Below are 27388 nucleotides of genomic sequence, written 5' to 3' on the forward strand. Positions count from 1 at the left end.
AGCAGAAAGCGCCGCCTCTGGGGAGGGCCGGCTCTTCCCGCGGCCCGTCCGGCCAATGTACTACTGCGTACAGGATGTTCCAGCGAGCGTTCAGCGTCTAGGTGCAGTCGTAGACTACATCTCCCAGAAGGCTTTGCAACCTTTGTTGGTGGCGAATCCTCTCTCCCGGCTAAGGGCGAAGGCGTGTGTCTCGACCAAGTTCTTTCCAATCACCGCGGGACTTGGCTGACTGAGCTGCCGGAAGTTCCGGGAAAGTAGGCCTGGTGGCTGACCGGAGCTTCCGTGTTGGTCGCGCGCCTTCTTGTGGCTAAGATGGCGGCGGAGCATCCCGAACCTCCCAAAGGAGAATTGCAGTTGCCACCGCCTCCACCTCCGGGCCACTATGGCGCCTGGGCTGCCCAGGAGCTTCAGGCCAAACTGGCGGAGATAGGAGCTCCAATCCAGGGTGAGGCGCTTGGGCGGTGAAGAGGTGCCTTCGTGGGCTAGTGGAGGAGTGGAGCCTGGTTACCCAGGAGACCCGCGGGCGGGGGGCGGAGACAGGCCGCCGGGCCCTGACCTGCGGGCTTGACGCTGACCCCCGCACCCCCGATTCTGTGCTTCGTCCCGTAGGGAGCCGCGAGGAGCTGGTTGAGCGGCTGCAGACCTACACCCGCCAGGTGAGTGTTGTGGCGGGAGTTCAGGATAGGTCTCACTTTTCCTAGAGGCCTTTAAGACTCCTCACGCATGGCTCTTCGTTTCTTTTTCACTTTTGTTGGTTGGTTTTTATTTGTTTCTCGGTTTCTCGGTGTATCCCTGGCTGCCCTAGAACTGTAGACCAGGCTGGCATCTTAACTTAGTGATCCTCCTGCCTCAGCTTCTCGAGTGCTGTACAGCCAGCCCACCGCCTGGTTCTTGACTGTTCAGCCAGTCCTTGCCTTTGCTTTCTTGTGATCGTTTCTACCCCCGTTGCTTACTACTGTCAGGTTCCAGCCCCACTCTCCGCCAAGTGGGCACTGGGTACATTTTGTTAAGTAAGTGGGAGAGGAGGTCGCGTAATGGAACGGTCCCTTAGTCTTTTGCCATAGAGAGTTCTCTTTTCTCTTGTAGACTGGCATCGTGCTGAATCGACCAGTTTTGAGAGGAGAGGATGGAGACAAAGCTGCTCCTCCTCCTATGTCAGCGCAGGTAAGGGATTCTTTATAGAACCCGTTTTCTGCTTCGGGTAGCCAGTACAGTGTTGTACCGGACATTCAGCTGGCGGATGGGACAGTGAGCTAAGGGCGGGGCCTAAGGGGACAAAATTGGGACCGCTCTACTTCCGACTTATGTGCTGATGGTGCTTCAACTCCCAGTGTCCGTTCCTCCAAATTTGACTTAATTGTTCAAGATTTAACTTGAATTCGTAGAACTCTTACTTGGCCTTTGCCAACTGGAAGTCGTCACGTTCCTTACTCTCAGGCATAGCTCCCAGGGTTGTTCACTGAGACCTGAGGGCTAGTACACTGACCTGATTACATACCTCCTGCACTAGGAAGCCCATGGCAGGCTGTGTCTTGGAACACTGCTTGCAGTTTTGTTTTTTGTTTTTTCGAGACAGGGTTTCTCTGTGTAGCCTTGGCTGTCCTGGACTCGCTGTGTAGACCAGGCTGGCCTTGAACTCACAGCGATCTGTCTGTCTCTGCGTCCCAAGTGCTGGGATTAAAGGCGTGAGCCACCAGCTTCAGTTAAAAAAAAATTATTTAAGTTTATTTTATGTGCATTGTGTGAGGGTGTCAGCTCCCTTAGAACTGAACTTACAGACATTTGTGAGCTGCCATGTGGGTGCTGGGAATTGAACCTGGGTCCCTTGGAAGAGCAGATAGTGCCCTTAACTACTGAGTCATGTCTCCAGCCTGGTTTCTATTCCTTTAAAAAAATACTTATTTTTATGTGTATGAGTGTTCTGCTTGCATGTATGCCTATGCATCACATGCATGCAGTGTTGCAGGAGGCCATAAAAGGGCATTGGATGACCCTGCGGCTGGAGTTACAGGGAATTGTGAGCTCCCATCTGGGAGCTGGGAATTGGCAGCCCTTAGCTGCTGGGCCATCTGTCCAGCCCTGGTTGCTATTTCTTTAAGTCCTTTATGAATCTAGTATTTGGTTCTCTTCCTCTACAGTGGTGGCTTTGACCTGGAGTCTATTTATTGGTGTGTGTGTGCGTTGTAAAGTTCCTGTATGGATTTCAGAGATGTCCTTGTACCTCCTTAAATTGAATGCAAAATGTTTGTATGTTCCTGACATTTTTCAAAGGAGCTAATAACTTTGATCAGCATTCTGAAGTTAGCACTCAGCGTTCTAAAGCTAGCACTGATTCGGCTATGGTGCGTTTTCTTGAGTCCTTCACCATTAGGCTTTGAATACTTAGTGCCTGGCTCTTTTACTAGGCCCCGAGCAAATACTTATAGAATGAACAAATGGTTGCTGGTTCATTGTTGTATTTTTTTCCTATAGCTGTCTGGGATTCCTATGCCGCCGCCGCCTATGGGACTCCCCCCTCTACAGCCTCCTCCGCCACCTCCGCCACCTCCACCAGGCCTTGGCCTTGGCTTTCCCATGGCTCACCCACCAAATTTGGGGCCCCCACCACCTCTTCGAGTGGGTGAACCTGTGGCATTGTCAGAAGAGGAACGGCTGAAGCTTGCACAGCAGCAGGCAGCTTTGCTGATGCAGCAAGAGGAACGTGCTAAACAGGTGAGATGGCGGGGGAACCTACCTAGGACACCTTAGGTCCCCGATGAGGACTGGAGCTTCGGAAAGCTGGACCCTCAGGCCAAGCCTTTTAGGAAGGTCTTGATGGAAGACTAGAACCAAGGTCTCGGCTGGAAGAGAGTCCTAGCTGGTACGCGGTTGTCCTCTTTTTAAGCAGGAAGATCATTCTTTGGAGGGACATGAGCTCTTGGAGCAGCAGAAGAGGAGAATACTTCTCTCCCTGACTTTTGTCATCATGGTCGAAAACCTCCACCACCTCCCACCCTCCCAAAAAAGTAGAGGATAGTGTTGAGTTAAAGAGTGAATTCTCTTCTAGAAACCAGAAATTTCTTAGGGTTTTTCTTACTTGTTTTAGGAATTTTTTTTTGTGATGGGAGGTATCTAATTTCATTAGTAACATGCAAATGTGGACGTGGAGAAGATGTGAACCTCAGTGTTGCTGATGCTCTCTTTTGAAGGAGCTCACTTATCAGGACTGTGCACCAAAATCTTTTTAAAGCTGAGTCTCCCCTTCTTGCAGGCAGCTGTGTTAATGGAGCAGGAGCGACAGCAGGAGATTGCGAAGATGGGCACTGCAGTCCCTCGGCCTCCACAAGACATGGGTCAGCTGGCTGTTCGGACTCCTCTGGGGCCTCGAGGTAAGACCCTGCAGTGGAGGGAAGTGCGAAGAAGAGAATTCTTTTTGGAGGGTGGGGTTGAGTTTGTAAGACAGGGTTTCTCTGTGTAGCCTTGGCTGTCCTGGACTCACTTTGTAGATCAGGCTGGCCTTGAACTCACAGCGATCTGCCTACCTCTGCCTCCCAAGTGCTGGGATTAAAGGTGTGGGCCCCCACCGCCCGGCTAAAAAGATAATTCCTAAAACATTTCTTTTTATCTGGGCTTAGTGGCACATGCCTGCAATCTTACTGCTTGAAAGGTAGGCAGGAGGGTAAAGGTCATTCTTGATAATATAGTAAATTCATAGATGGTCTGTGCTACTTAAAATCCCCCTTTTTTTGTTTTGTTTTGTTTTCTTTTTCAAGGCAGGGTTTCTCTGTAGCTCTGTCTGTCCTGGAATTTTCTCTGTAGACCAGGCTGGACTTGAACTCAGAGATCCACCTGCATCTGAGTGCTGGGTGCTGGGACTAAAGGTGTGCGCCACCATCCCCTGGCTTGAAAAGGTATCTTAGAAATCCTGTAGTTCCAGCACTCAGGATGCAGAGGTAGGCGGATTTCTGTGAGTTTGGCAAAGGCTACACAGAGAAACCTTGTCTCAAAAAAAGAAAAGATATTTTAGAAAACTAGCTGGGTGTGGTGGTGCACGGCTGTAATCCCAGCCCTGGTAGTCAGAGGCAGGCGGATCTCTGTGAGTTTGAGACCAGCCTGGTCTACAAAGCAAATCTAGGACAGCAGAACAAGAGAAGCCCTCTCTTGAAAAACCAAAAAGGAAGAGAGAGAGAGAGAGAGAAGGAAGAAAACTAAAACCAAGCTGGGTGTGATGGTGCATTTCTTCAGTCCCATCTCTTGGGAAACAGATTTTATTAGTCCAAGGACAACCAGTGCTGTTATACAGAGAAACCCTGTCTCAAAAAACTTCAACAAACCAACCCAGGGGCTAGAGAGATGGCTTAGTGATCAAGGGCACTTGCTGCTCTTCAGGAAGACCCAAGTTTGGCTCCCAGTACCAATATCAGATAGCTTACAAGTGCCTCTAACTGCAGTCCCAGGGGATCCAACATTTTCTTCTGGCTTCCAAGGCCTCTCTTGTATACATGCAGACCCATACATGTATGTATAATTAAAAAGATAAAATAAAACCAGAGCTGGAGAGATGGTTCAGTGGCTAAGAGCATTTGCTACTCTCGCAGAGGTCCCAGGTTCTGTTCTCAGCACCCACATGGTGGGTCACTGTAATCTAGTCCCACTTCTAGGGGATGAAATGCCCTCTTCTCACCTCCTTGGGCATCAGGCGTGCGTATGTGCACATACATACTTGGAGACAAAAACCCATATGCGCCTGGGTGTGATGGCACACGCCTGTAATCCCAGCACTGGGCAGCCAGAGGCAGGCTGATCTCTGTAAAGTTGAGACCAACCTGGTTTACAAAGCAAGTTCTAAGCCAACCTGACCTACATAGTAAGGCTCTGTCTCTAAAAACAACAAAACCAAATGATTACTTGTAAGAGTCAGCGATAATGGTCCATATGTGTGACCTGTAATCCTCAAAGTCAGAAGGTTGCAGGGGGAGGATCATGAGTTTGAGCAACATAGAATCTATCTCACAAAAACGAAGGAAGGGCTGGAGAGATGGCCCAACTATTTAGAGCACTTGTTATTCTTGACGAGCACCCAGGTTAAGTTCCCAAAACTTCATGCTGGCTCATAACTAGTAACTACTTTTTTTTTCCCCCCCGAGACAGGGTTTTTCTGTGTAGCCTTGACTGTCTGGGAACTCATTTTGTAGACCAGGCTGGCCTCGAACTTAGAGATCCACCTGCCTCTGCCTCCAGAGCGCTGGGATTAATGGCGTGCACCACCACTGCCCAGCTAGTAACTTCATTTTTAAGGGATCTGTCCCCGCTCCTGTGACCTCTGAGACACCAGGCACGCATGTGGTGTACATAAATATGTCCAGACAAAACAGTCATATACATAAAATAAGAATGTAAAAACAAATGAAAAAGCAAAAGAAGAGGCTGGAAAGATGTTTCATTATTTAAGAGCTCCTGCTAGTGTTGCACAGGACCTGAGCTTGACCCTACCAACCTCATTGGTGGCTCCAACTTCAGGGGATCTGATTTCCTGTTATGGCCTCTGTGGGTACAACACACACACAGAGTATGAGAGAAGAGAATAGGAAAATAATAAGTCCAAAAGAAGAAAGAAAAACTTAACCACAGCAAGTATATGATAGGTCATGGATTTTCACACTGTGTACTTGTGCAGCCAGCCTGTGAACCAGGAACCAAAACATTGCCAGCACCACAGAAGTTCTCCTGTGCCCTTTCCTCATCTCTTGCTCTACAGGCACCCATCACCAAACAGACAGTTCTGATATTGGGCTTTTTCTTTTCCCTTCACACAGTAGCTGCTCCAGTAGGCCCTGTGGTTCCCACTCCTACTGTTTTGCCCATGGGGGCACCCGTTCCTCGCCCTCGGGGTCCACCCCCACCCCCTGGAGATGAGAACAGAGAGGTGAGACTGCTTACTTCTTTCTGTGGTCATAAAAACTGTTGTTTTGAGGGGTACTGCTTTAGGATGTCAGGGAAGCCTGTGAAGTGGGGGGTGGATTAAATTCTTGGCTACAGGTAGGAGCTAAAGTGAGTTTTAGGGGCTAGAGACTTGGGAGAAGTTTTGGGCAGAATTCTGAAGGATGCAGCACCTTGTGTATGGTATGTGTTACCACCCAGTAGCCTTCCCAGGTAAGAGATGGAATTAGAGGAGGAAGGCGCTAGGCTTCAGCCCCTCTGATTGGGTGTTCTTGGCAGATGGATGATCCTTCTGTGGGACCCAAGATCCCCCAGGCTTTGGAAAAGATTCTGCAGCTGAAGGAGAGCCGTCAGGAAGAGATGAACTCTCAGCAGGGTGAGTGGTGTTGTGTGCTAATGCTGCAACACAGGACTGGTCCACAGTGTGTGCTGAGGCCCTGTCCTCACTGCCCTTCCCCATCCCTGAGAAGAGAAGAGTTTAGAGAGCAGCTGCTTTCTAGTGATGGAGAAAATGGTTGTAGTAACACACGTGCTGTCCCAACACATGGGAGGTAGAAGTAGGAGGACCAGAAATTCAAAGTCATCCTTGGCTACGTAGTAAGTTTGAGACTAGCCTGAGCTGCATAAGACCTTGTTTTACAAAAAAGAAAAAGTTGATTGGGAAGTGACTGTTAGGAGAGTTGATATCCACATTCTTCTAACAGAGGAGGAAGAAATGGAGACAGATGCTCGCTCATCTCTGGGACAGTCAGCATCAGAGACTGAGGAGGACACTGTGTCCATATCCAAAAAAGAGGTATGTGGTGGAGCTTGTCTGGAAGGATTATGCAGAGATGGGCCTTAAATGTATGCCAATTTCCACCCTAAGCATCTTGTAGTGTTTTCCATTTGTTGCAAAGCCCTTTACATTCTAAGCAAGTGTGGGTGCATTTACAGGTGAGAAGCTGTGGCTCAGGATGTGCTGCAGCACGTGGGCACCTGTCTGCTGGATAAAGACTAAGTGCTGAGGCAGTGAGGGCAGGCTTGGGAGCAGACCCCGGCTTAGGTACTTTTCCTGTCTTAATAGAAAAACCGGAAGCGTCGGAACCGAAAGAAGAAGAAGAAGCCCCAGCGGGTGCGGGCAGCATCTTTAGAGAGCTCTGGGGACCGAGAAAAAGACTCAGCTCGGTCTCGAGGCTCTGACTCCCCTGCTGCTGATGTGGAGATTGAATACGTGACTGAGGAGCCTGAAATCTATGAGCCCAACTTTATCTTCTTCAAGAGGATTTTTGAGGCTTTCAAGGTACAAGGAGTGGTGTGCTCTGAGAGGCCAAGCTGGATGGGTGTGGGGTGGGCTGAGATAAGACTGGGGAGGGACACTGTCTGAATCCATGGGTCAAGTGGAGGTGAGTCAAAAATGAGCTTTCCACGTGGTTTATCTCCTCAGCTAACTGATGATGTGAAGAAGGAAAAAGAAAAGGAGCCAGAGAAACTTGACAAAATGGAGAACTCTGCAGTCCCCAAGAAGAAGGGCTTTGAGGAGGAGCACAAGGACAGTGATGACGACAGCAGTGATGATGAGCAGGTCAGGCTCCCTCGTAGTTGGAGAGGGATACAGGGCACAGTAGCTGAGGTGGTTTCCTCAAGGACCATGGCAAAGGGCTTCCATGGCTTACGCACTGATGTGGGCCGGGCAGTTTGAGGTCCACCTAAGAGGTTATTCTATCCTAGGAAAAGAAGCCAGAAGCCCCTAAGCTGTCCAAGAAGAAGTTGCGCCGAATGAATCGTTTTACTGTGGCAGAACTCAAGCAGGTTAGACCTGAGGTGACCTGGCCAGATCTGGAGCCTGGCTGGAGACTGCTTTAGAGGTTTTCCAAGGGGTGTTTTATGGATGCTTGGTATAGGGGTCCTTCGAGAAAGAGAAGACAACTTTAACCAAGAGGTGGGCTTTCTGCTTTTCAGCTGGTGGCTCGGCCTGATGTTGTAGAGATGCATGATGTGACGGCACAGGACCCCAAGCTCTTGGTTCACCTCAAGGCCACCCGGAACTCTGTCCCTGTGCCACGCCACTGGTGTTTTAAACGAAAGTACCTGCAAGGCAAACGGGGTATTGAGAAGCCCCCCTTCGAGCTGCCAGACTTCATCAAACGCACAGGCATTCAGGAGATGCGAGAGGCTCTGCAGGAGAAGGTGAGGCCTGGCTGGTGCACAACTTGACTTTGGCTATCCACACCCTTTGTGGTAGCCTGCCTTAGAAGTGGACTACCCACTTGTTACAAGTCTAATTAACCTTTTTTCAGTTTAGAAGTCAGCACTGTATGCAGACCTTGAGTCTGTGTTTAGAGTATCACTTCTTGGCCGTTTTGAGGCTCCTGGTCCTGAATAGCAGCTTTCTTTCTCTTTTTCCCTGCCTTTACTTGGCCAGCTTGCCTCTGATGCACTTGTGGCTAGAGGTTCAGTGATTGTGAGGAAACACCATTACCAAAAGCAAGTTGGGGAGGAAAGGCCTTCTTTCACTCACAGTTCCATTATATATAGCACTTCTCATCAAAGGCAATGCAGGGAGGAAGCTGGAGGCATGAGCTGATGCAGAGGCCATGGAGGGGCGCAGCTCACTGGCCTGCTCCCCATAGATTGCTCAGCCTGCTTTCCTATAGAACCTAGGGCCACCAGCCCAGAGATGGCCCCACCTACAATGACTAGGGCTTCCTCATCAATCACTAATTAAGAAAATACCACATAGCAATAGCTCTCAACTTGTGGGTCCAGACCCCTTTGTGTGTGTGGGGCTAAACCACTCTTTAACAGAGGTTACCTAAGATCATCAGGAAACACAGATATTTACATTATGGTTCATAACAATAGCAAAATTATAGTTATGAGTATCAATGAAGTAATTGTTTTGCTTTGTTTTTTTGAGACAGGGTTTCTCTGTCCTGGACTCACTTTGTAGACCAGGCTGGCCTTGAACTCACAGAGATCCGCCTGCCTCTGCCTCCCGAGTGCTGCCACCACCACCGGGCTCAATGAAATAATTTTATAATTGGGGGTCACCATAACATGAGGGACTGTATTAAAGGGTGGCAACCGTAGGAAGGTTGAGAGCTGTTGCCCTACAGGCTTTCATACCACCAGATCTTGTGGAGACATTTTCTTTTTTTTGGTTGGGGTTGGTTTTTTGAGACAGGGTTTCTCTGTGTAGCCTTAGCTGTCCAGGAACTCACTGTAGACCAGGCTGGCTTCAAACTCACAGAAATCTACCTGCCTCTGCCTCTTGAGTGTTGGGATTAAAGGCATGCACCACCATGCTCGGCCTCTGTCTTTTTATCTTAGTTTTAGAGTTATTTACTTTTTATGTATGGTGTTTTGCTTGCATGAATGTATGTGCTCTGTGCATACATAGCTGATGCCTGTAGAGGCCAGAGGAGGGTCTCAGATACTTTTGGAGCTGGAGTTAGGAATTGTGGTAAACTACCGTGTAGGTGCTGGAAACTGAAATTATGGTGTCTGCAAGAGCAGCAAGTGCTTTTAAATCAGTTAGCCAGCTCTCCAGCCCTGATCCAGTCCCCTCTTGCTCATACGGTTAAAAAGAGCAGTTCCTGACATAGAAAACTGAGGCTGCTTTCATACAGTAAGTCTCTTTCGTTCAGCATAGAGTGTGTCATTTGAGTTTTGGGTGCTACTGTGGCGCTCAGAAGCATCTTGATGCTAAGCTGGTGTTTCAGAGTGAGATAAAAGCGGTTCTCTTGAGTTGAAGTCAGATCCTCTACTAAAGAATTGACCGATACTAAGTAATTCATATCTTCTGCCATTTTTTACAGGAAGAACAAAAGACTATGAAGTCAAAAATGAGAGAGAAGGTTCGGCCCAAGATGGGGAAAATTGATATTGACTACCAGAAGCTGCATGATGCCTTCTTCAAGTGGCAGACCAAGCCAAAGCTGACCATCCACGGGGACCTATACTATGAGGTTCGCTAAGGGGAGGGGCAAGGCTGTCTTGATGTTGACTTTGGCTAGAGTCCATTTCAGAGCTGCTGCAGTGAGGTCCCCAGCCTTAAAATGGCCCAGTCCTGCCATTGGGTGAGACAGGATTGTCTTTTTTTGTTTATTTTTGTGTCTGTTGGTTGGTGGTTTTTCCCAGAAAATAGCTGTAGGCCAGGCATTTAAAGTGATACGGTTTAGAGATAAGATGGCCAAGTGGTAGGTGTTACTCAGAAACATTTTGTTCTAAGTGGAAGGAAAAGTTTTATTTTTCCCCCGGTCTTTGAAATGTTAATCACCATGGTGGCATCAAAAGATGTTTGTGAGCTTTCTCTCGCGCCTGTGGCGCTGGCAAGATGGGCAAGTATTGTGGTCTCCATGCTGCTGGGAAGCTCCGCAGTCACGACGGGACGGGAAGTGCCTGATAAAACAAGAAAGCACACTTGGGCACAGCCCTGCAGGCCCATCCTTTTGGAGGTGCCTCTTATGCAAAGGGAATTGTGCTGGAAAAAGGGGTTGAAGCCAAGCAGCCAAATTCTGCTTTCCGTAAGTGTGTCAAGGTGCAGCTTGGCAAGAACGGCAAGAAGCTCACAGTGTTCGTGCCCAGTGATGGTGGCTTGAGCTTCATTGAGGGAAAGGATGAAGTCCTGGTTGCTGGGTTTGGTTGAAAAGGTCACGCTGTAGGTGATGCTCCTGGAGTCCGATTTAAGGTTGTTAAAGTAGCCAGTGTGTCTCTTGGTCCTGTACAAAGGCAAGAAGGAAAGACCAAGATCACATATTTTGACAATGCAAACAAAATAATAAACTTTCTATTTTGAAAATTAAACAAAAAAAAAATGTTTGTGAGCTGGGCATGGTGGTGAACGCCTGTAATCCTAGCACTCTGGAGGCAGAGGCAGGGGATCTCTGTGAGTTCGAGCCAGCCTGGTCTACAGAGCGAGTCCAGGACAGCCAGGGCTACACAGAAACACTTCTTGGGGGAAAAAAGTTTCTGATAAAAAGATGCTGATGGTCATTCTGTCCAGTGGCCTTGTCTCACAAGTGAGAGAGCAGGTGCTCTATTCAGCCCTTTTCTCACAGTGCATTAGTAACAGCAGAGAGTCTGGCCTTCTTCCTTTTCTATTCTACCCAAAATCTAAGTGGGAGCCAGGTAGCTCTCATGGGACTTTGTATCTGATGAGGCTTATGACTTCTTGTCTGTTCTCATGTCCTCGTACCACTGAGCTCTCAGTGTGTGTCTGGAGCTCCCGATAGACCAAGCTGTGCTTTTTCCCCAGGGGAAGGAGTTTGAGACACGGCTGAAGGAGAAGAAGCCTGGAGATTTGTCTGATGAGCTGAGGATTTCCTTAGGGATGCCAGTAGGACCTGTAAGTGTTGGCTGAGCGGCTGGGGGAGCTGGAGGGAGAGTGAGAATAGGAGCAGACGGGAAGGCTAGCGGAGGGGGAGGTAGGTATATCCTGTCTTGTTTTTCCTACAGAATGCCCACAAAGTCCCTCCTCCATGGCTGATTGCCATGCAGCGATATGGGCCACCCCCATCCTACCCAAACCTGAAAATCCCTGGACTGAATTCACCCATCCCTGAGGTACGCGGTGAGCTTGTTGTCCTTGGCTGCCTTGGTTTTGTTTTGTTCTCCTTTTTCTTTCTTTCTTTTTTTCAAATACTTTAAAAATATTTATTCTATATACAATGGTGTTTTGCCTGCATGTGTGTCTGTGTGAGGGTGTTGGGTCCCCTGGAACTAGAGTTAGAGATGGTTGGGAGCTGCTGTGTGGGTGCTGGGAATCGAACCCAGGTCTTTTGGAAGAGCAGCCAGTGTGTGTGTGTGTGTGTGTGTGTGTGTGTGTGTGTGTGTGTATTTTGCTTTTTAAGACAAGGTTTCTCTGTAGCCTTGACTATCCTAGAACTCTGCCATGGACCAGTGTAGTCTTGAACTTGAAGATGCCTCTAGCTTTGCTTCTCCAGTGCTAGGATTAAAGACATGCTGGCCAACTTCCGGTTTTTTGTTTGTTTGTTTGTTTGTCTGTTTTTGGATTTTTAAGACAAGGTTTCTTTGTATAGCCCTGGCTGTCCTTGTGTCCTTTGTAGATCACACTGGCCTGAAACTCAGAGATCTGCCTGCCTCTGCCTCCTGAGTGCTAGGATTACAGGCATGTGCCACTGTGTGTGTTCCCCCACCCCAATATAGGGTTTCTCTATGTGACAGCCCTGGCGGCCTGGAACTCACTTTGTAGACTAGGCTGGCCTCGAACTCACAGCAGTCTGTGTGCTTCTGCCTTTCTGAATGCTAGGATTAAAGAGGTGTATCTCACTCCCAGTTTAGCTACAGTTTTATTACTCAAGAGTTATTAAATTTTTGTCTTTGGTGAATCTGTTTCTAAGTAGCTCACTGATGTATACATGGATAGATAGAAAAAAATTTTATTCCAAGATGGCATTAAATTGTTTTCAGATAAACTGAAAAGTATTGATGGACAAGTAATTAAAAGGAAAATAGCATTATTAAACTTAATTTCTATTATGTCTGATAGATGCTAACCAACCAACTTTCCATATTTAGGAAAAATTGGGAAGAACAAATTCAATTGGAATCTTGGTTTTTAAAGAATTTGTTTTGTATTCAGGCAGTCCATTAGCCTGGTCTCTGTCTCTTGTCCTCACTGATTCTGTTGCCTCTCATTTGATGCTTATAGAGCAGATTTTTTTTAATGTTGTGTGTATATGTACGTGCATGAGAGAGATGTGCTTTCACTTGTGTGTGCATTTGGCATCTGATGCCTGTGTACATGGAGGCCAGCGAAGGTGAACACGGAGTTCTTCTTCTTCTAGTTGCTTCCACCTGATTGAACCATCTCCTCAGCCTCTGCAGTTTTTCATTTTGTTTTTAATGTGTAACTGTTTCTACGGCCCTAATTTCCAGAGTCCCTGCGTGAGCTCCTTATCTTGGAGTTGACCTTTTTTCTAGGGCTTTAGTCTTGTCTTTTTTTTTTTTCTTTCTTTCTTTCTTTCTTTTTTTTGGGGGGCAGGTGGTGGTTTTGAGACAGGTTTTTCTCTATGTAGCCTTGGCTGTCCTGGACTCACTCTGTAGACCAGGCTGGCCTCAAATTCACAGCGATCTGCCTGCCTCTGCCTTGGGAGTGCTGGGATCAAGGTGTGCACCACCATGCCTGGCCCAGTCTTTTGTTAGTTTAGGAGAACTCATTCATGATTCCTCTCCTACAGAGCTGTTCCTTTGGATACCATGCTGGTGGCTGGGGCAAACCCCCAGTGGATGAGACCGGGAAGCCACTTTATGGGGATGTGTTTGGAACCAATGCTGCCGAGTTTCAGGTATGGGTAGGCTGCTGAGTTTGAGTTTCCTCCATGTTAAGAAGGTTAGGGATAGTTGGTCTGTAAGTTCGTTGTCAGGGAGCTGGGCCTCGTGGTGTTCCAGTCTGAAAGGGGGCATGTGTTTTCCTGAGGTGTAGTGCAGCTTTCCTCTAGGAGATTGGTTAGTCCTCTGTGGTCACACAGTAAATATTGTTGAACGAATGAGGAATGCCTTTTAGACTAAAACTGAAGAAGAAGAAATTGACCGCACCCCTTGGGGAGAACTGGAGCCATCTGATGAAGAATCTTCAGAAGAAGAGGAAGAAGAGGAAAGCGATGAAGACAAGCCAGATGAGACTGGCTTTATCACACCTGCAGACAGGTAGGACATGAGGCCTCCCCTCCTCGACAGTCCGCTGTCTCTGTGGGCTGCTTCTCTACAATGTCTTTTCTTTCTTTCTTCATAGTGGCCTCATCACTCCTGGAGGGTTCTCCTCAGTGCCAGCTGGAATGGAGACCCCGGAACTCATTGAGCTGAGGAAAAAGAAGATTGAGGAGGCAATGGACGGGTGAGACAGTAGTCAGGCCGTAAGGGAGGGCCTTTGCTTTAGTTGGTCTTCTGGGTTGGCTGACTTTTTAATTTCATTTTTCTTTATTCTCTTTTAACAAATTGTTGTTGTTGTTGTTATCATCATTATTTTAGTTTTTCAAGACAGGGTCTTCCATGTACTGGACTCACTTTGTAGACCAGGCTGGCCTTGAACTCACAGAGATCCACCTGCCTCTGCCTTCCGAGTGCTGGGATTCTTTAATCCCAGCGCCACCATGCCTGGCCCCTTTTAACAATTGTTAAACACCAACTTTGTGCCAGTGGGAAGTCAGTGGGTAGATAGCTGAGGTAGACAAATGATCATAATAAAATAGTTTCTGGTCTGGCTAGCAATGGTGAAGCTGAGGAAACTTAGTAATTAGTTTGAGAAGAATGTTGAGTGTTGAAGTCCGTGGGAGGCCTCAGTGAAGAGGTGCTGTTGACCCAACCAGCAGTGGTCTACAGTCAGCACAGATAGAAGCACAAGCGAACGCGAAGGCCCTGGGGCAGCTCTATCTTAGGTACTGAGACACATAAGATTGACCCTTTATTGCTGTGATAAACACCATGACCAAAAGAAACTTGGGGAGAAAAGGAATTATTTGGATAACAGGTTATAGTCCATTATTGACAGAAGTCAGGGCAGGAACCGAAGCAGAGACTGTGGAGGAATGCTGCTTACTGGCTTGCTCCTCTTGGCTTGATCAATCTGCTTTTTTTTATACTGCCCAGGGGTGGCACAAGCCCTCACAGAGCTCAGTCCTCCCACATAATCTTTAACCAAGAAATGTTCCATAGGTGTGCCCACAGGCCAGTCTGGGGGACACGTATTTCCAACTAAGGTTCCCTCTTTCCAGATGACCCTAGACCATGTCAAGTTGACAGAAAACCCACCTATACCCTTTATCATGAAATAACTTCCTTGTTCTTTGTGTTACTTGTATATATGCACATGTGTGCAGGGGCACACGTGATGTACCTGTGTAGGGCAGAGGCTCCTGTTGGGGAATTTTGCTAAACTGGATAGCCAGAGACTCCAGAGACCCTTCTGTTTCTGCTTGCCCAGCCCTAGGGTTAGAGGTGGGCATGCTGTGCCCGCTTGTTATGTGGGCCTTGGGTATCAGCCTTGCAGCCTTGGGGCTTTCCTAACACTTTAGACCAGACCATCTTCTCAGCCTCAGCTTTTGTAATCTTTAAAAAGTCTTCATTTTTGAATAATTTTGGTTATTTAGAGTATTCTAGGTTGACAATATTTTCCCCTTTCAGTCCTTCTAAGATGTTGCTCCAGTGTTTTCTTTCATTATTTCTGATCAGAAATCACATGTCATCTTTACCTTTGTTCCTTGCTATATAACGTGTCATTTTTTTTCTTGGGGATTTCGAGACAGGGTCTCGCTGTATAGCCCTAGCTGTCCTGGAACTCGCTTTGTAGACCAGGCCGTCCTCAACACAGATCCACCTGCCTCTGTCTCTCAAGTGCTGGGACTAAAGGCGTGTACCACCACTGCCTGGCTTGCTGTTTTTCTGAGTTTTGACACACACACACTCTCTATGTGTCTGTGTGTGTGTGTGTCTGTTTGTCTTCATCTTTTATTCTCTCCCTTATTTTTGAGACAGGCTCTCTTATAGAACCTGTGTTTGCTGTGTCTCCACTACCTCATACTCCACTCCCCCGATACTGGAAAAAGGTCTTGAGTTCTCTGTGTCCTACAGTCTCTGGCTGCTTTGGACTCCTTAGAATTTTAAAAATTCTCAACTCACAGAATCCTCTGAGCTCTTTATGGCTCTCCCCTGATTCTGTGTTCTGGAAACTCAGTATCCCTGACAGGCTTATTTGATTTTTTATTTTTAAAGACGGTCTGTAAACCAGTGCTGCTCTTGTACGCCCGATTTTCCTGCTTCTACCTCTTGTTTGCATGAATATTGCACTCGTATTGCACTAATTCATTGTTCTTTACTGTTCTTGTCTAGTGCCTTGAACAGCTATAGTTTTATTTATTTGTCCAGTTTTTAGTATTTCATGTAGATGGGTAAATCTGGTCAGAATTCTGAAGTTTTGTATAGTAGAGAGAAGATACGGCTTGCAAAATATGAATCCTTTAGGTCGTGATAAAGAGTTTGGATCTGACCTATGAGATGGTTAGTTCAGTGGGTAAGGAACGGCCCTTAGGTTATAGAGATGGCTCAGCAGTTAAGAGCATTTGATGCTCTTGTAGAAGACCTGGCTTCAAGTCCCAGCACCCATGTGGTAGTACACAATCTAAAACTCCAATTCCAGAGGAGTTCTTCAGGAACCAGGCACACATATGGTACACATACAAACATGTAGGAAAAACACTCATATGCATGAAATTTAAAATATATGTGTGGGTGTGCGTGCCAGTGTGCCACCGCAAATGTATAGGGGTTAGAGGACACTTGGTGGGCTTGGTTTTCTCCTTTATTTGGGTTCCAGGAGGGATGGGACTTGGGTCATCAGGCTTTCATAACAAGCGCTTTTCTTGGCTGAGCCACTTTTCTGGTCCTAGCCTGTCCTTTGACAGCTTCTCTGTACTAAAGCTTGCTATGAACCTTTAGCCTCTTTGACCATTAACCTTACGGGTCCTGGCTGTGATGCCCTAGCTTCGTCTCTGTGCCCTTACAAATCTATCCTGCAGGACCAGCACTCCACTCTGCACCCCTCTCCCAGCTTCTCATGGGCCTCCTTGCAAGGCAGGTGACTCAGCTGTGTTACCTTGGAATCCCCTACAAATCTAAGGGCCACTTGTGTTTCTTCTGACTCTGGAGACCCTTTTTCCCTTATTGGGTTTTACTTTCTTTCCTTTGCAGAAGTGAGACACCTCAGCTGTTCACTGTATTGCCAGAGAAGAGAACAGCCACTGTTGGGGGAGCCATGATGGGATCAACCCACATTTATGACATGTCCACAGTAAGCATTTGGAGGACATTATTTTGTGACAAAGATGAAACTAGTGTGTCTGAGTGTCTTTGGAGATAACAGTGTTCTAAACTTTTCAGGTTATGAGCCGGAAGGGCCCAGCCCCTGAGTTGCAAGGTGTGGAAGTAGCGCTGGCTCCTGAGGAGTTGGAACTGGACCCCATGGCCATGACCCAGAAGTATGAGGAGCATGTCCGGGAGCAGCAGGCACAAGTAGAGAAAGAAGATTTCAGCGACATGGTGGCTGAGCATGCTGCTAAACAGAAGGTGGGAGCAACCTAGAAACCTAGGCGTGCCGGCCTGGTGATAGGGTCTGTCTTCTCTAGGGAGCTGTGTGCTTTAGTAGTGAGAGGGAGGGTGGACGCGGGGCCAGCTTCCTGTCTTCCTTGAGCCTGAGAAGCTCTGAGATCCTCCACTAGTTGCCATCTCTTACATACACTTACTTACACTGGGGCCCAGGGAGAGGAATGGCATTCAAATCTGAGGGAAAAAGAGAAGAGTGTGGCTTCCGAGAAAGTGTTATGTGCATGTCAGGCAATTGTTTAACCTATTGTAACGTCTCTCTCTCTCTCTCTCTCTCTCTCTCTCTCTCTCTCTCTCTCTCTCTCTCTTTCTCCTACAGCAAAAGAAACGGAAAGCTCAGCCCCAGGACAGCCGCGGGGGCAGCAAGAAATACAAGGAATTCAAATTTTAGGTCCCTGTCACTCACAGAACCAGCCTGCCTTTGTATTCTGTCTGGGCTTTACATGAGGGCTCCCCAAGCCCGCTCTGTGTTCCCATAGGCTTGTTGCTTCATGTTCTCATTTTAGACTTGTTTTGTAAATAAAGCTGTTTCCGAAGGAGGATGAATACATGATACTCTTGAACCTCTGTCCTGTTTAGCTTCCTGCAAAAGCATATATACACTGCTTGCCTGTGATCACAGACTGCCCCATAGATCTATGGGACATAGTTGCTGTGCTGAAACTGGATAATTTGCCATCCCCTACCCCTCCTTTGTCTGACGGCTCTGAGGAAAGTACTTAGGTCTGGTCTGACCTTACTGCTTTGTCCCTGGGGAATAAAAATAGCCAGCTTAGCACCCTGGCTTGGCTGGGAAGTTAAGTGTAGGCTAGGGAAGTAGGCCAGGGCAGGCCTTCCTCATTGACCTTGTGGCCGATGGGCCTACTGCAGACCTATTGGAGGACGTCTACATCCGAAATCCAAGTTCTTCCTGAGTCCCTGCTACCACTTGGATTCGTGTGTGTGTGTGTGTGTGTGTGTGTGTGTGTGTGTGTGTGTGTGTGTTTAGGTGTAGGGTTTGAAGGGCTTGTTTGTGTCCCCTGAGTTCTAAGGAGTCGTGAAAAACTAGAGTAGGTTGGAGCACAGGATCCCATGACATTTGCTGGGAAGAAGTGAGGTGCGGGTGTACAAGGGTACAAGAGCGCTAGGGATGGGGATGGCAGCTGATCAGGCCTTGAGAAAAACAGAATTTTAGAAATTGAGAGAGCACTGAGGCACTCTGGGACATTGTAACGAAGGCTGGGCGGGTGTGTGTGTGTGTGGGGGGGTGCTGTACTAAGAAGAAAGGTTGTTAGACTTTGCTTGATTGGCTCTTGCCTACCCTCATGGGGAACTTCCCAGCTTAGACTCCGGAGGTTGTGACCGCCTACTGCTCCTTTGACAGGAGTGGGCGAAATATCCTCTAACCCACAGAAGGGGTCGCCCAACCCGGCTATCCAATTTCCACGCAATGCGTGACCCGCCGCAACGTTTTCTGCAGATCCCAGGGGCTGGGCGCGCTCCCGTGCAGCCCTCTCCGGTTCGGGACCGCGCCCCGGAAAACCCGGGTTTCCGCTAGCGAGGGAGCGGTTGTCCGAGGGGAGCGGGGCGGGGAGGGACGCGGAGCGGCGCGGAGCAAACACGCCTAGGCCGCAAGGGCGCACAGGCTGTAACCCCTTCCCCCGGGCCGCGGGACCGAGGTGTGTGTGTGGAGGCGGGGGGGGGGGGGGGGGGGGTGCCTGGCCCCGCCCCTTGGCGCCCGGCTGGGTGGGGCCGCGACTCCCCGCCCCTTTCGAACACGCCCACCCAGTGTCTGGGCCGCGCGGGCCGCAACAGGCGGCGGCGGGCGAGCGCGAGGACCGCGCGCAGCGAGGGCCCGCGCGTGCGTGTAGATTCGCTGGCGGCTCGCGCTCCGCCGGGCGGTCTGAGGAGACGCGCTGAGCCCCCGCCGCCGCCGTCGCCGCAGCGGGAGGAAGCCTGAGAGTCGCTCGGCGTGGCCTCAGTCTGCGTAAGCTCCGCGCCCCTTCGACCCCTCCCCAGGCCATGGCGGAACGCGGAGGGGCGGGCGGTGGTCCCGGAGGCGCCGGAGGCGGCAGCGGCCAGCGGGGCTCTGGGGTCGCCCAGTCCCCACAGCAGCAGGCGCCGCAGCAGCAGCCGCAGCCACAACAGCCGACGCCCCCCAAGCTGGCCCAGGCCACCTCGTCTTCCTCGTCCACCTCGGCTGCGGCCGCCTCCTCCTCGTCCTCCTCCACCTCCACCTCCATGGCCGTCGCGGTGGCCTCGGGCTCTGCTCCCCCGGGCGGTCCAGGACCAGGCCGCACCCCCGCCCCGGTGCAGATGAATTTGTATGCTACCTGGGAGGTGGACCGGAGCTCGTCCAGCTGCGTGCCCAGGTGAGTAACGGGCGGAGTGAGACAAGGTGTTGGCCTACGGGACCGCCAGGCTGGCTGTGTGACAAGCCCCGCCTCCTCATCTCTCCGGGTCGAGTTGGGCGGGGGGCGTCCTTCACTCTAAGCAGGTCCCGACTCGGGGGTGGGGGTGGGGGGGCCGGCCTTCGCCTCGGCCTTCCAAGACTGTTGTGTGCGCCCGCCCTCTCCAGATAGCCTCCCCTTTTACCTTGGCCTGGACCACCCTTTTGCCCTCCTGGAGCAAGCTTGGTCTCCTGGACCCAGCCCAGGGCCCTTCCTTGGCTGGGTCTGACCGAATCTGGCCTTCCTTTCAGTCAGACGCTCTTCTTCCTGTCTCACTGGCGCCCGTGGGCTGCACATATGTTACCCAGATGTGGTAGCGATGGCTTTGATGTAATCAGTTCCCAATGTAGTCAGCATGTGCCAAATTCAGTTGTCACCTGTTGCAGGTAAAGCTGGTTTAATAACACTTGGGGGTTCAGTGCACCCATTCGATTGTGTTTCACATCACATGCATCCTGTGGGTACCCTGTTCTCTTAGTTTTGGGCATCAGTCGAGTGTGTTCTCAAGCAAAGTTTTTATTTCCTCTTCCCCTGGTCACAGGGTCTCCCAGTTCCTCAGGGCTCTGTAAAATGACTCCCTTGTCCCTAAATTTCAATCCATTTTTCTGTCTGTTGGAACCATCTGGGAACTTGCATCAAAAAATATGCTGGGATATATTTTCTGCTTCTCTGTGGCAAAGCAGTTCCTCCATAACTCTTTGGGGACAGGCTGTTGGAGCTGGCCTTGTGATAAGACAGCCTGCAGGGTTGGTTTCGTCCGGTAAGCACAAAGACGCGCCTGGAGGTGTTCATTTTGTGCTTCTAAAGGTTCTCACGTTCTATTCTTTGTTAGTCCTGCAGGGCAGATTGTGTGTGTGTGTAAATCAGAGGCTGGGAGCATTGTGGGTTTCCACCCTCAACTCTGTTGTTTCTTTTTCTCCTTTTATTTTGAACAACATCACACCGATATATAGGGCATGAAAAATGATGACAAGCACATCTTTCTATGTCATTTAGCAAAAAAAAATATATATATAGAGTATTAATTACCCCACCTCTTAAAACTCTCAGTGTCCCTTCCTGAACCACATTCTGGCTTCTCCTACAAAGGTAAACACACTTATGAGTCATGTTTATTCCCCCCATTATTGTTTTACTACATATGAGCCTTTTCTTTCTTTCTTTTTTTTTTTTTCTTTTTAGTTTTGTATGTTTCTTATTTTTGTTTTTTTGAGACAGTACCTTACTTGTCCAGGCTGGCCTGGAACTCACAGAAATTTGCCTGCCTCTTGCCTTTCCAGCCCTGGGATTAAAGGTGTGCACCACTGCTCTGGTTTCAGCATTGTTTGGAGCTTGTAGAAATGTTCTGACACTGCATGTAGCCTGTCACTGTTTGCTCAGGCTCATGCGAGGCGTCAGTATTGTCTGAAAGGTCTAGTTCTTAGTACTTTACCTAATGGATAGTATTTGGTTCTGTGAACTACTTGATTCTGATATTTATTTAGCTTGTTCCCTGTTAACATTGCCAGTTGCGTGTATGTGTGTGCGTGTGGTATGTATTTGCCCAGGATTTGTGTTCTCGTATAGAAATTTCTTTAGAGTATATTTGTATGTAGGAGTGGAATTGCTGGCTGAAAGTGTGGGTTTGAAGCTTCAAGAGATGGTGCTAGAATGTTTGCTGCTTCCACCCTCCACGCTTCCTCCCTCTGTGTTGGGCACTCACTGCACTGGTTTACAGTGTCCTCTTTCTCTGTCCTTTGTTTAAGGAAATTGGGAACCACAGTAATTTACTTTGGCCAGAGCCCTAGCATGGCCCCAAACTCAAATGAGAGCTTACTGTTGGGATGGTATGCCTTTTGGCCCTGGGCAGGCCTCTGTCTCTCTCTTTCTGTGTGGGCCTGTCTACTGTCGAAGTATGCTGTTCCTCATCTTCCTTGCATAAAAGTCCCGTGTGTCATTGTCGTGGCTCTGCTGCTAGTAAGACACGTTCTTCTGTGATGTGGGAGTATTTGAGTGACCTTTGGGTACTTGCCTGGTCTAGCCTGTTAGATTGAAAAAACGTGAATTGGTGGGCAGACGCTGTCACAGGGGGAACAAATAGACTCCGCCAGCACCGACATTGAGTTTTGGTTTGACTTAGGTGCTCTTGGTTACTAAAGTCTGCATGATGAATTACAAGCTTAAGAACCAGGGTCAGTGTGTAGATATGTACAGTACTGTCTTGTTTACTGACCAATCCTGGCCTGCCCTCTGCCTTTCTTTTACTTGTTTTCTAGTAATTATCCTTGTGGCTCCCAGCACTTCGTGAAACACTTGTGCTTCAGGGAGCATGCTGCTTTGTCTTCAGAGTGGAAAACACCCTGTGGGGAGAAAAAAGCCTGCTCTTGGCCCTTCTAAGTCATTTGGTGAATTTGTTGTCTCTTCATACTTGTCCATGTTATTTAAAATATATTGACAGGTGGATGCAGTGCCACACGCCTGTAATCCTAGCACTCTGGGAGATAGAGGCAGATGAATCTGTGTGAGTTTGAGGCCAGCCTGGCCTATGAAGTGAGTCTAGGACATCCAGGGCTACACAGAGAAACCCTATCTCGAAAAAGCAAAGCAAAACAACAAATATATATATTCATTGTGCAGCTCTGTATAGAACCTGGAACTAACATTTTTCTCTCATGTAACTCCAGTGAGACACAAACCTGTGAGCTACAGGCAATTAAATGTAAATCTGAAAGCCAGTCAGTGGTGGTGCATGCCTTTAATCCTAGCACTTGGCAGGCAGAGGCAGGGAGATCTCTGTGAGTTTGAGGTCAGCCTGGTCTACAAAGTGAGTTCAGGACAGCCGGCAGGGCTACACAGAGAGACCCTGTTTCGAAAAAACAAAAAACAAAACAAAACAAAAAAGAAAGAAAAGAAAAGAAAGAAAGAAAAAGAAATGTAAATCTGATGGTGAATTTGGAGCTAGGTGTGTATAGGAAATAGGAACACTGTGGGAGCTAGGCATAATGGCATATGCATGTAGCACTTGGGAGTTGGAGACAGGAGGATTGATGACTCAAAGGTAGCTAGAGTTTCACAGTTGCAGGACAGCCAGGGAGAGATAACAAGATTTAATTGAGAATAAACAGGAAAAAAAAAAAAAAGCTAAAAGTAACCAGCATTATAGGAGTGGGTGTTGCCTAGGGCAGAGCAGAGGGATTGTAATAGAGCAATAGGAAAGTCATGCTGCTTTCTTTGATACTTTAGAAAATTTGGGTTGTTTTTGAAAAAAATATAATTTCCTTTATTTGACATTTAAATAAAGGTAACCATTGTAGGCACATGTCTGTTCATTTTTATTGTCTACTAAATTCTCAGAATTGATAATATTATTTTTTAAAACGTTGAGTAACATACTTACAGTTTGCTTTAAAATGGCTTAATTGTTGATGTTTTGATCAGCATTAAAAAACCAAAAAACCCAAAAAACAGAACCAAAACAAAACCAGGGTTAACATATGTCCATGACTTAAGCAGTTTAGAAAAATAGACCATATAAAGGGAAATGCCCTTATCCAATCTCTGTTCTCACTCTTAGAAGATGCAGTTATGAATATGATTATCTTTAGGACTTTATTATGAGGGCTAAAGATGCAGCTCACTTGCTAAAGTGCTTCCTACCGTTCATACTTGTAATCTCCGCATGTACATAGGGAAGACAGAAGTTCAAAGTTATCCTTAGTTGTAGAGTAAGTTTGAGGCCTGGGATACAGGAGACCACCAAAACAACAATAAACCCAGCAGAACTGTTATATGAATAGCAGCTCTGCTCTTCCCTTGTGAAATTCATAGCTCTAAGAGTTGGTGTTTTGACAGGTGTGGTACATGCCTTTAATCCCAGGATTAAATCCCTCCCACTTGGGAATCAGAGGCAGGGGGATTTCTGTGAGTTCCAGGCTGGTATGGTCTACAAAACTAGTCCAACACAGCCAGGTCTATGCAGAGAAAGCCTGTGTATGTGGGGGTCAGTAAGGGGGGGGGTTGGAGTTGCACACCCCCCCCCCCTTGTCTTCTGCTGTGGCAAGGAAAGGAATAGGGTGAGGAGAGGTGGGGAGGGGAGGGGACGGGGTGTGGCTTGTTGCTCAATGTTAAAGCCGGGTTTTAGAGTCTCATTACCCATCTTTCTCTTTAGTGTTCATATGGTGACATTTTCCCCTAATACTTGTTTTCTCTTTTGAATTGCTGTTAGGAAAGGCAGAAATTTATTATTGTGGTTGTTGTTGTTATTGTTGTTGTTGTTGTTAGTATTATTAGTATTAGTATTAGTATTATTTTGAGACAGGATTTTTCTGTGCAGCCCTGGCTGTCCTGGAACTTGCTCTATAGACCAGGCTGGTTTCGAACTCAAGAGAGATCTGCCTGCCTCTGCCTCCTAAGTGCTAGGATTAAAGGTGAGTGCCACTACACCTGTCAATTATTAAATTGAATAGGCATACAAAATTTCTCAGTTGTATAAAGGTGACTAGGGGTTGACATGTGCCCTACTGTATAACATAAACTGTATCTTACAAAGCACAGCTGCATGGCCTTATCTCTGTGTTCACTCAGGGACGGAGCTCGGTAGCTGTCACTTAGTTTCTTCCTAAATTACATTAAGCATACAGAGAAGGGGCACTAAGTTAAATGCTTATCAGACAAAGTGTTTTAGCCAAAATTGTTGGCCAAGCTGCACAGGCTGACTAGCTTGCAGCAAAATGTTTTTTTGCATGAAATCACTTCAGAAGAGATGCTATTCTCACTGCAAAAGCTGGAATCTCACTCTGATTACTGTACGTTAGGACAGGCTCTATAGTGCCTTAGATGTTCCAGTCGCTGGTTTACAAATACTTCTGCTTACTATCCACCCTAGGATATACACCAAATAAATACAAAAATGACTTGTAAAGCCTCAGGAACTAGTACTACTTAAGTGACAGATGTAAAGGAAATGCCATTGATCAAATAAGAGGGAGCTTGTGAAGTGTCTGCTGTCTCTCTAGCATTGAAAGTACTAAAAGGCCGGGCATGGTGGCGCACTCCTTTAATCCCAGCACTTGGGAGGCAGAGGCAGGTGGATCTCTGAGTTCGAGGCCAGCCTGGTCTACAAAGTGAGTCTAGGACAGTCAAGGAAACTCTGTATTGAAAAAGAAAAAAAAAAGAAAGAAAGAAAGAAAGAAAGAAAGAAAGTGCTAAAAGCAGATGAGCATGTGTTAGTAACTACTTGAGAGTGGCTCCTTTACATAGAAACTCTGGAAGATCAGAAAATGACTTTAGTCTCAGTTGAGGGTCTCCACTAAGGCAGGCCTTTATGTAGCCTAGGAGATTTGTGCCCTAGGAGATTTGAATTTCACAGTGTGAGTGTTGTAATGGAATATCCTCCCTATCAGGGTAACATCATCCATCATCTCGCGGAAGCTCAGATTCCTTAAGTCAGAAAGAGAATGACTTTCACTGAGTCCGTTTTACATGTATTGATTTACAGATCTTTGGGACACATTAGTAGATTAGTAGTTACGTGATTTCTCTCCCTCTCTTCCCCCCTCCCTCCTTCCCTCTCCCCTCTTTGTTTTGTTTTGTTTTCTTCAAGACAGGATTTCTCTATGTAGCCCTGGCTGTCCTGGAACTTGCTATTTAGACCAGGCTGGCTTCAAACTCAGATACCTGCCTGTGCCTTCCAAGTGCTATGATTAAAGGCATGCACTGCCACCTCTCAGCTAAGTGGTTTCTTTTTAAACTAGTTTTTCAGTTTCTTGGCCAAATCAGAGAGTTGCTGCTCTTACTTTGTGCTCTTGTAGGAGGGAAACACAAGTTAGAGTCTGTCTGGGCTGTGTCCTTTGACTCCTTTACCTGGGGAGAGTTAACTGATCCTGCTTTGGCCTTTACTTGAAACTGTTGAAGTAGACCTGTCTTGGCCTAGCGTGCCTCCGACATCATTCTAGAAGTACTTAGGAAATCTAGGGTAACTGGGAATTACTTGCCAACATAAGGTTTCGAGTGTTTGTGAGAACAGTCAGAATTGAAGCTGGCCTAAAAACTTCTTTCAGAGAGGGCATTGAACAAGTGGTTCCAGGTTGACAGCCTTCCCAGGATCCTCCCTTCTCTGTGCCTAGACCCAGGAGTCAGCAGACTACTGGGAGGCTTTAGCCCAGATGAGCGTGTGTTGGTAACTACTCAAGAGTGGCTCCTTTGCATAGAAACTCGCCGACTGGAAGATCAGAAAATGACGTTAGTGTCAGTTGAGGGTCTCCACCAGGGCAGCCCTTTCCTTATGTGGCCTCGTTTCCTGGGAAGTGCGAAGACCAAGGACACACTGCTGCTCAGCTTAAGAACCTCCAAAGTGTGGTTACTATGTTGTACATATGGAGATCAGGGAACTTCGTGGCCTTGATTCTCACCTCTCACCTTTACATGTGGGGAGCAGGGTTAGGTGCTAGGCTTGTTCAGTAAGCATCTCGTCAGCCATTTCTTTTCTTTCTGAAATAGGGTATCATATCGTCCAGCTTGGCCTTAGACTTGCTTAGGGAGGTGAGGCTATCTTTGAATTCCTGATAGTTCTATCTCTGTCTCCAAAGTGATAGAAGTACAGGCATATGCCACCACATCTAGTGAGAATATAATTTCTTAAAATATTCCAGTAGCTTGGCATGGTGGCACATGCCTATAATCCATGCTTAGTAGGCAGAGGCAGGAGGATCAGGGCTCCAAGGCGGTTTTGCCATACATGATGAGTTCAGAGTCTGCCTGGGCTACTGAAATTATGTTTCAAAGAATAATCAGGACTGGAGAATTCCTTAGCAGTGAAGAGCTTTTGTTGCTGTTGCAGAGGACCACATACTGCTCTTAATAATCTTTAACTCCTTGACCAGGGAATCTGATGCCATTATCTGACCTCCATGGGCAGCAGGCACACAGGTGGCCCACATACATACATGCAAGCAAAACACTCACCATATAGAATTAAATAGACAAATTAATGATTAAAAGTTAGAAAAGGCCAGACTGTAGTGGCACATGCCTTTATTCCCAGAACTTGAGAGGCAGAAGCAGGCAGATCTCTGTGAGTTCAAGGCCAGCCTGGTCAACAGAGTGAGTTCCAGACAGCCTTTAAAAAAAAAAAAAGACAACTCAAAAACTATAATCAAAGGGCTAGAGAGATGGCTTAGCATTTAAGAGTACTTGCTGCCCTTCCAAAGGTCCGAAGCTTGGTTTCTAGCACCTACATCCTACATCAGACAGATCATAAACATCTGTTATTACATCTCTGGGGATCAGATGCCTCTGGCCTCTTGGGGTACCTGCATTCATATGCACATACTTGCATGCAGATACACACACCTACATGTAATTAATAATAAACATCTCTAAAAACAAAAACCAATCAATTAACCAAAACATGTTAATAAACATTCATTTATGTTTTAAGATAATGAGATGTTTTGTTTTAAAGCTGTTTTGTGTTAACCACTTGTGACTGCTTTGATTGTGATTTATGTCCTTAGCCCAACATGACATTAGTTGGCCTATAATCTAGTACTGGGAGGTAGAGGCAAGAGTTCAAGGTCATTCTTGACTATATGAGACCCAGTTTCAAAATAACAATAACAAACCAAAAAAAGAAAAAAAAAAGAAAAAAAAAAGAAAAAGAAAATAAAGAGCAATTTACCTGCTCCATTATGTTGCTTGCATTTCTTTCTAGTTTTCACTTCCTATTCTTTCTTTCACTAGTTTTGTTGTTGTTTTGTTTTTGAGATAGGGTCTTGTTAGGTGGCTCTGGTTAACCTTGAATTCATTGTGTTGCCCAGGCTGCCTTGGAGCTTGTTGTGATCTTCCTGTTTTAGCCGTTAGAGTGCTGTGATTTCAGGTATCCATCACTCCACCTGGCATTATAGCAACTCCATTTCTTTCTTTTTTTGTTGTTTTCTCGAGACAGGGTTTCTCTGTGTAGC

The 27388-nt window shown here is 47.4% G+C and overlaps 2 protein-coding genes and 1 pseudogene across 5 annotated transcripts in view; all 3 read left to right on the plus strand.

Annotated features, from left to right (window-relative positions):
* The first annotated feature begins 254 nt into the window (after positions 1-254).
* Positions 255-17572, plus strand: SF3B2 (splicing factor 3b subunit 2). Of its 2 annotated transcripts, none has more exons than XM_084771838.1 (21): positions 255-445; positions 610-656; positions 1087-1164; positions 2473-2712; positions 3251-3368; positions 5799-5905; positions 6199-6295; positions 6624-6715; positions 6986-7201; positions 7346-7483; positions 7630-7710; positions 7861-8088; positions 9720-9869; positions 11159-11248; positions 11359-11466; positions 13104-13211; positions 13430-13572; positions 13658-13759; positions 16609-16708; positions 16798-16983; positions 17339-17572. In XM_084771838.1, the coding sequence occupies exons 1-21, from the start codon at positions 313-315 to the stop codon at positions 17408-17410; spliced, it is 2634 nt and encodes an 877-aa protein (XP_084627964.1). In that variant the 5' UTR covers positions 255-312; the 3' UTR covers positions 17411-17572. The 2 variants fall into 2 exon arrangements, with proteins under 2 accessions (XP_084627964.1, XP_084627963.1); XM_084771837.1 differs by having other exon boundaries at positions 256-445; positions 5796-5905.
* On the plus strand, positions 10238-11152 carry LOC311591975 (small ribosomal subunit protein uS12-like; annotated as a pseudogene). The gene has a single exon. The product of its transcript is annotated as a small ribosomal subunit protein uS12-like (transcript).
* A 1205-nt stretch (positions 17573-18777) lies between the features above and the next one.
* PACS1 (phosphofurin acidic cluster sorting protein 1) overlaps positions 18778-27388 on the plus strand; it is a 141330-nt gene continuing 132719 nt past the window's right edge. For both annotated transcript variants that reach the window (XM_084773800.1, XM_084773801.1), the window contains exon 1: positions 18778-19370. In XM_084773800.1, coding sequence (XP_084629926.1) covers positions 19021-19370 — 350 coding nt within the window. In that variant the 5' untranslated portion in view covers positions 18778-19020. The remainder of the gene's footprint in view (positions 19371-27388) is intronic.

This window comes from Acomys minous (assembly GCF_964271855.1).
Source record: "Acomys minous genome assembly, chromosome: 2".
In the NCBI taxonomy this organism is placed as follows: Eukaryota; Metazoa; Chordata; class Mammalia; order Rodentia; family Muridae; genus Acomys; species Acomys minous.

Bases quoted from the DNA above. Each gene is read 5' to 3' on its own strand.
- SF3B2 (XM_084771837.1), top strand. From the start codon at position 313: ATGGCGGCGGAGCATCCCGAACCTCCCAAAGGAGAATTGCAGTTGCCA. The intron at 2,713-3,250 runs GTGAGATGGCGG...CCCTTCTTGCAG, and splicing joins AAGAGGAACGTGCTAAACAG to GCAGCTGTGTTAATGGAGCA. The intron at 6,716-6,985 runs GTATGTGGTGGA...CTGTCTTAATAG, and splicing joins TGTCCATATCCAAAAAAGAG to AAAAACCGGAAGCGTCGGAA.